General features: G+C 42.9%; 1 protein-coding gene across 2 annotated transcripts in view; it reads left to right on the top strand.

Moving 5' to 3' along the window:
* Window positions 1-8,217, top strand: part of rbms2b (RNA binding motif, single stranded interacting protein 2b) — a 20,857-nt gene continuing 12,640 nt past the window's right edge. The window contains exons 1-2 of one of the 2 annotated variants that reach the window (XM_062541233.1): window positions 1-128; window positions 6,748-6,944. In XM_062541233.1, coding sequence (XP_062397217.1) covers window positions 57-128; window positions 6,748-6,944 — 269 coding nt within the window. In that variant the 5' untranslated portion in view covers window positions 1-56. The remainder of the gene's footprint in view (window positions 129-6,747; window positions 6,945-8,217) is intronic. The other variant, XM_062541234.1, reaches the window with a different exon arrangement.

The raw sequence follows: 8,217 nt of genomic DNA, 5'->3' as shown, positions 1-8,217 counted from the left end.
TGACGTCAGCTGACTGTCTTGGCTGTACTAGCCGCTCCGGACATAGTGCTGTAAAAATGCTGCTCTCTGTGCCGCCAAGGACAGGAATCAACCCATATAACGGCTATACCAGCAGAACCAGTAAAAAGGTAAACTACATCGCCACGTCTTCTGTTCGTGCGGTTTTATTTATTTATCTATATAGATTTATTCCCGTACGTGTCGAAGCTGTATGATTGTATGACTATAAGCTGCAGTGTCCTTGAAAGTGGAGAGAGCGTACAAAAATCTACTGTATCCCTATAGCTTGGCGTTGCTGGTAACTCTGTGAAGAGTGCGCGAAAATGTTGTGAACGTTATTATGCGTATTTCGCGTGTTTCAGTTGGTGGTTTAAGCTTGTGATTTTCCCACTCCGCTGCTACAGGGAGAGTCAATGTAAAAGGATTAAACTTGCGACGCTAATTGTATGTGGATTATTGCAAGCGCTATTGGCTGGTTTAAAAGGAAGGGAATTTGAAATATGAAAAAAAAGGGTTTTGTTTCTTATCAGATATGTCCAGGAAGCACTTTCATTTCTGTTCTCTAAAAATGTTCACCTTTTAGGAAAAACGTCAACATAAGAACTTTAACGAAGTTTTTTACGCCTAGCCATTTGCCCCACCCCTTAAAAATCTTACTACGATGACGGGAAACCATAGCCAACATTATGCAGCGGAAAGGATTTAGTTAAAATGAAAATAACCACGATGGTGGCAAATGATATGTAGCCCATGATCAGACATGAGGATGTGTTTGTTACACACACAGGAAATGTGTTTCTCCGATCAATGTTGCCTGTCCATTGTAAGGTTAAATAATAACTATTGACCCTCTGTTATGTCACTATTTATATAGCCTGAAGAATCCCAAACATTGGGTTTATAGGCCATCTATTCGTAAATGAACCAATTCAATATACAGTTAGGATTCATTTTACTGAGATTCTTCAGCCGATCACTTTCAACTAGGCTATACAGCAACAAATAAATACCTCATAATATTGTTATTGGTTTAAACCACTGCTAAAAAAAACAGTTTGTAAAATTCTACTATGCTGTGTTTTTAAGAGGGCAAAACACCAGTGAAATTGGCATAGGGCCTGCATCCCTAAAACCAAATAGTGCCATGCCATGAAATGGTGTGGAAGGGTTATTGAAAAAAAATCCATTAAATTGTTGTCATTTTCAGACATAGAATACTATTTGTATTTTAAGGACCTTTTCCTGTTTTTGGATTAGTTTGTTGTTACTGATTAGAAATGACAACCCAAATTAACTTTACTGGCTGATCCTTAATGTTTAGATACCAGTATAGATATCTAGATATTTAGAAGATAAAAAAAAATGACTCAGTTGGAGATTCAATGAAATATAGCTTTCTATCCCATATCATGCAATGTGTGGATAATGTGTTACAATTGGCAGCTCTGTCCAGATTTCCTTCTCTGTTGCCAAAGATCTCATTAATTGAAGTACAGAGAGGATTTGATAATTCTGCAATCCTCTCTCAGAATTAGTCTCAGTCTCTCATGCATGTAGATTCTTTTCACCTCTCAACTTAAAAAAGGCCACTGCAAAGCATCACTATGTGATCTGGGCAGAAATGAGTACTGAGGAGCACTTACAGTGTTCCCTTCTTGATCCACACTCCGTCCAAAGCTTTAAGCTCCCACCCCACTAAGGAGATGCACTGACATGTTCAAATGACTGACACTGATGCAAGTGAAGCCTGAAGCGCTCTGATTTGTTGGTTGCATTTGGGCTGGTAACGGGAAGACTTTCCATTTTCTTATTTCGGAGCCAATCACTGAAGGGTTTTTCCCTCGCTCAGAGCTATAGTTGATTGATCGCTGTGAACTCAGTTTCACCAAACACTACAAAAGCCTTCTCAAAATAGCCTTACTTTAATATCGGGACATGCACATTTTACAAGAGGAGGTTATGGGCTTAGTCTACCAGAGCGTTTGAGTCTTTCTGTATATGGGCTATTTGCAGTAGCATATTCACATATTTGAGCTTGTTGTTTGTGGACATTGAAAGGCTGTGAATGACCCTATAGAGACAGGAGAAACTGACCATCAGAATTCACTTAAGAATTCAGAATTCAGAAGTCCGAGGATGAAGGCTGAAACACAGGAGCTAAATGCCTGCCATCGTAAATGATGCAAAATTGGTTCATATAAAATGTGCTCCTCCTTTTAAGACTTTGCGAGTTGTGTAATTGTGTGCAAATTATTGCCACAGCCCTCATGTGGATAGACATTTCCCTTATAGAAACAGGGCTTTGAAGTGAGGCAGCGAACAGTGAACATACAGAACCTTTGTACATTTGTACATAATTTATACATAGACATCACACTCTTACAGTATAAGGAGTTTACCATGAAAGTGAAAAAGAAGAACACAGAAGAGAAGAGAAGTGAATGGTAATGAATGAAGAAAGAGAGGATGCACATTAGGAAGTTAAATGCATATCTATACGCCGACTTCCATTTGCTGAAAATTGCCAGGATGGCCAAGACTGTAGTGCAATAATTGCAGCTTAAAACATCCTGCATTCAAGGTGATCCCCCCAGCAATTAACAAACATTTACGACTTCACTGGACTAAATAGTGCCCATTTTCTTCCATTAGAAGCGAGATAAACACGCAAGCTCAAGAGCTAAGGGTTAACAGAGACACTGGTAATGGTGCCTCTACAGAATGCAGCCCTCACTCAATTTGGTTCTATTGCCTTGCATTCCAGGAAAATTGTATTAAACGCTGAAAGTATATACCGTAAGCCCAAGTTCCATGAAAGTTAAAAAAGATGTTGTGATAAAGAAGTAAACTCTGTTTGCTGTACTGATGATGTGTGTGAGACCAAGGCCGAGGAGTTTGATCTGGTAATTGCGCTGCCAAATTCCACAGGCATTCAATGCAATTTGGCGTCAGAATTCCAGAACTAAAGTCTGGCCCCAAGTCAGTTCGGCATGTCAGCATTCTACACAGGCAAATTACAAACACCCCACACTGACTCCTTGAATTATTTCACTCCCTCTCTCACAGTTGGCAGGGATTCAGATTTCCCAGATTAATGACCTGAAATTCCTGGAATTCGGGACTCAAACAATGTGCTCATTAGAAAAAAAAGCATGTGAGGGTGTGAGCCTCTACAAATCTATTTTAATCAAGGAAACCTACCTTATGACACTAGGAGAAACTTGAAGGCACACTAAGGAAATCTTATGAACCGTGACTAGACTAAATCCTGATACGTTTTTTTTTTCTTTCAAGGAAGTGGGGGGAGGGCTGAGGAGGATTAAAACTTTTTTTCTCCCTTTCCTCTGCTTTCGATTAAGAACCCCCCTTCCCATCCCTCCCCCATATTTCAACTCTCTGATTTTATCCACAGTGTGTACATTCCAGTGATCAAGATGTGTATCTATGCAGGTGAAAAGTTAAGAGATTATGGTCATTTCTTTTAACATATGTGTATACTGAGGTTTACTCTATACTCAGTCGATGAGAAATGAGTTGATAATTATGGCTTACACAGGCGATGATTGTGAAGATTAATGGTCTGTACACCTCTTGTGTCTGTCCCCTGAGGTAGACACTGTGACCTCAAGCACGGCCCCACTCCCCTGGTGTCAGACCAAAGTGTGTCTAAGCTTCATACGAGGCAGCATTAGCCAAGCCTGCATCTGGGGGCCAAGTGTGCGCTGCACACTGTCATACATTCCAAGTTCTGCTAAAGCAAACGAGTCTAGCCGAGAATCAGACCCGAATGAACCCTCTGCAGGGTTATATTTAACACGGCTCTGCAGGAACCAAACCTCAATAGTCAGATCAGGAAGCCGGTGATAGATGATGACATGCCTGAAGATGCTTTGTTTTTGTGCGTGTGTGTGCGTGTGTGATTTTTTTTTTTGAGTGTGTGTTATTGATTTGTTGACCCAGCTTTGTCCTGCTGCGTCTGAGAGCGTGACCGGGCTTGGCGTGTAATGGCGCCCAAATAGGAACCAGACGAGCTTGCAGGAATGCGAAGCGCTCCGTCCGCGTCCAGAGATACCGGCGCTCGCTCCTGCAGGGCCCGCTGACATGAATCTTTGTTAGTGTTGCCGAGGATCGCGAGGAATGCGCCCGCACTGGGCCTCTGTGCTCTCGCCCGGCGGATGAGCCGAAGACGCGCGAGCGGAGACGGCCCGCGTCCACCGCGCTAGGAGCTTAAGAGCGCGAGAAACAGAGCGGACAGAAAATAGAATGCCTTTGTGTCGAAACATATCCTCGTGTGACAGAGGACTAAATTTATACGTCAGAAGCTGAGAGTTGTGTTGCTCCGTTGCGGCATCTGTGAAAAACAAAAGAGCGGAATGCTATCATGTTTAACAGCGAGAGGGAGAGAACGCTGCTCGATCTGGTCTTGGGATCTTGAAAGTCAGAAAATCAATGAGAAACTGTGCAGAGAGAGATTCCTCTTCACAAACATACTTGGCGGTCAGAATCTCTGTAGCGCCTATGTCTACTGTGCAGAGAGATTCCTCTTCACAAACATACTTGGCGGTCAGGATCTCTGTAGCGCCTATGTTATGTCTTGGATCCAGTCAGTGTGCTCTCTAAATCACATCACAACAGAACCGGGTGCCGCCCGGGTGGGCACCAGGGTGGACGGGATCGGCAGGGTGGACGGACGCAGTCAGGGCGGCAGGCCTCGATTTTTTCCCAAAGCAAGCCAAGCGCAGCAGCTTTAATGAGACAGTGGCATCTGACTGGTGAACACATGAGAAGGATTAGCGCCTTCCGCTAACAAGCTCAGGCCCCAATTAGACAGTCCTTGGGCTCCCGAGGAGATCCTCATCTCCAGGAGCGCTGCTGCTGCAGGTGCTCGCTCGGCCCCCCAGTGCCTGGCTCACCATGGGAGTAGGGAAACAGAGGACACACAGTGACTCAGCAAAACAAACATTAACTCAACTCAACTTCTTTAGGGTGACCAGCAGGCTAGGACAGAGAGAGAGAGAGAGAGAGAGACAAAGGGGGATAGCGCTGGGTAAAAGTGTCAGTGTTTACTAAAGTCAGTGTTTACAAAAGTGACAACATTGGTTCTGTTTTACGACTTGAAAGCCTGAAAGTCAGAAATTGTTTGTGGCCTGAATAATGAATGTGAACCATCCCTTGGCACCTTTGTAATCACGGGAACTGCGTTGGTTTTGAAGAGAACTCATAAGGCATCTCATAGTGGAGGTGCCGAAGTTAAGAACAGGAAAGGCAGCAGTGCTGAAGCGAAGAGAACACGTTGCTATGAAACCAGATTAATTTATGGGATGTTGGCAGCGGCACTGGCATGAGGACATGAAGGATTGTGGGTTTGATAAAGAAGTAGGCTACTAGCACTAACACTCATCTCCTCATCCGGCTCTCCTCTGCTCTCTCAATCTGCTCAACAGTTGCTGTGTTGTGTCGTCACCACTTGACAGCACACTCTCTTCTCTGTCCACGTCCATTTTTGACATTCAAATCTCTGAGATAAATAGGAGAGTCACAAAAGTGTCAGTGCTGTCTCAGACTTGTGGTCAAGAACATTTGCACATTATAGTTCCGTACCGTCTGCCCGTTCCATAACAAAAGTGGGAAAATGTGTCACGGCAGTCCGGCAGTGACCTTGTAGCGCCCATCAGATTGGCCCACTGACTGACCCTGTGGTGTGATTTCATAGGCCTCTCTAATGAAAAACCTCATCCCTCCCTGCTCCTCTTAACTGATGAGGAGTTAATTAGAAAACCAAGCTGAGAGAATGAACAAGGGAGAGAGAGAGAGAGAGAGAGAGAGAGAGAAAGCTGTTGGACTACAAGGACCTTGTCAGTGCTGCAGATGAGAACAATTAAAAAGGTTTTAATTAAAAGGAGTCAGAGTGATTTTTAATTTTTTGGGTGAGAGGGTACTTTCATTTTGGCTGCTCTCTAATTGAATGAATGCCGCTTTTTCCTATCTAGATTGTAGTGACTTTCATTCAAGTCTACAGTATGTAGGATGGTTAGACTTCCTTCAGCCTTAAGGTCATAACAGAATTCAATTACCGAAAAGCATTTAGTCAGGCCATGTCATGACAGAAGACTGTGGGCAATGAATGTGTTTGCATCACAAAATAAACCACATTCCATTTTGTACCTACTTCGCAAATACACCCTTAACAGACCTTTTCTCAAGCAATGCAAAAACAGGCCAATTACGAAAACAAATATATACACCTAGTAACTTGGAATTAAAACTTCAGTAAAAGTGAAAAGTGAAAGAGGAGGTCAGGAGTTGTCCAGCCCATCTTTTCAGTGTTCATTTATTCTCTGGGTTGATATTATTCACCTCTGACATGTGCATCCTCTGTGACTGAGTGGAAGTCAGCGTGTGGACTTTGGACTCTTAAAGGCGCACTACAGTCAGATTTTCTCTGGAAAGAAATACCGATGATGATGAGCTAGTGTGATGACGATGATAGATGAGTGACTTTTCAGCGCAGTGTGTTTGATCTTCTGCAGAACTGGAGGCAGATACTTATACTGCAGTGTGACATTGTTGGAATTGGAAAGAGGAGATATGTTCTCATATCTAAGACTTGTACGAAAATGATAATGATTGTACTATTTTTGTATTAGATTGGAACAGCTTAAACCTATGTATAGCTCAAGCAGAAATATTTACATCTGTGTCTGAAATGGATTGCACCTTTAAATATTCTCTTTGTTTCTCTTGCAGCAGGCGTATGTGTCCTCCACCCATCAGATGGCGCCACCCAGTCCCAGCACCACCACTAACGCCACCACCACCACCAGCAGCAGTAGCAGCAGTAATGGGAGCAGTATCTCAGCTGACCAGCTGAGTAAAACCAACCTCTACATCCGTGGCCTTCACCCTGGGACCACAGACCAGGATCTCGTCAAACTCTGTCAGCCGTGAGTCTTCAGTTCTTGTTAAACGGGATAAATGGCTCAAATCAAATGCCAGTACCGAAGAAAATTATAGTGTGTGGGAGGAACCTTAAGTGACCTTACCAGAACAAGATGGTAAATAGACTTGAGCTTCAGTCTAAACAGCTTGCCTGAACCAGTCCTGTGGAACACATCTCTTACAAAAAACGTAGGCTGTTAAACACTGTTTTTTCTTCTGTAGTCATCACTTGTTCTAGACCTCCAACATACAGTATGGTAGAGCGCTGCACTTCTTCACAGTGTGTCAGTTATGTTATCTTTAGTTTTCAGTTTAGAGACTACAGGCTATTGCCACGCAGTGGTATAGTCTCACAGGAAAAGTCAACAGTTTTGGGTTGCAAGCAAAGATCTCATGTTGGCCACAAAGCCTGTACAGGTTTTCCAGTTGTAGACACGACAATTACTCCAACCCAGCTCAGCTCCAGCCAATGAAGTCTAAGCTCTGTGAGACCCATAATTGTTTTTGGGATGGTTTCAGAAGGCATAAATAATGTAAATCCCCAACCAAACCAGCAGGCTGCATTGGTAACTTTCCCACTTCTAAAGCTATGGATACAGTCGTGTCTATACACAGGTTTACTGTAAATGATATAGGACACTATTTCAGTTAAAAACGTGAAACTAGTCCTTGACCTATCAGGGCGTGAGCTCACTATTGCTGATGGAATATGTGTGCATGCACAACAAATGAAGTCATTCAGGCAGGCGGTAGAATCCTGCCAGATTTGATCATAAGTTTACGCAGTTTGTGTACTTGCAGACATTTCATCAATGTTATTTGTAGTCTTTACTTTTTGAGTGAGATCATTAAAATGTTGAGCACTGCATGAGAAAATACAGAAAGGTTCACCGAATGTCACTTTCATTCATTAACTGTCAGACAATGTTTGCTAACAGAAATGTTATCATTTCCTTGGCTGCTCATTCAACTTATTATTTGCATGCTTTTGTGCCATCATTTGTCCTTTAGCTGCCAGGCGATTCACTGTGAATTTTTGTACGCCAGCACAGAGAGATTTGTGAAAGTCTTTGTCAGAGAGCTATTGTAGCTTCACAATACAACATCACCAACTATATTCAAAATACATAATTTAGTCGGTACAAGGACAGGGTCTCTAGTCTTTACAAGGACAGGGTCTTGGCCATTTTGCTAGTTAGCTTACCAGTCTCGGTCTAGTCTGTAAGTGGACTGTCTTGCACTGCTTCGCCGACATAATATAGTAGTAAAATAAGTGGA

Source organism: Sardina pilchardus, chromosome 7 (genome assembly GCF_963854185.1).
Source record: "Sardina pilchardus chromosome 7, fSarPil1.1, whole genome shotgun sequence".
NCBI classification, from domain to species: Eukaryota; Metazoa; Chordata; class Actinopteri; order Clupeiformes; family Clupeidae; genus Sardina; species Sardina pilchardus.
This window is presented reverse-complemented; position numbering and strand designations above follow the sequence as displayed.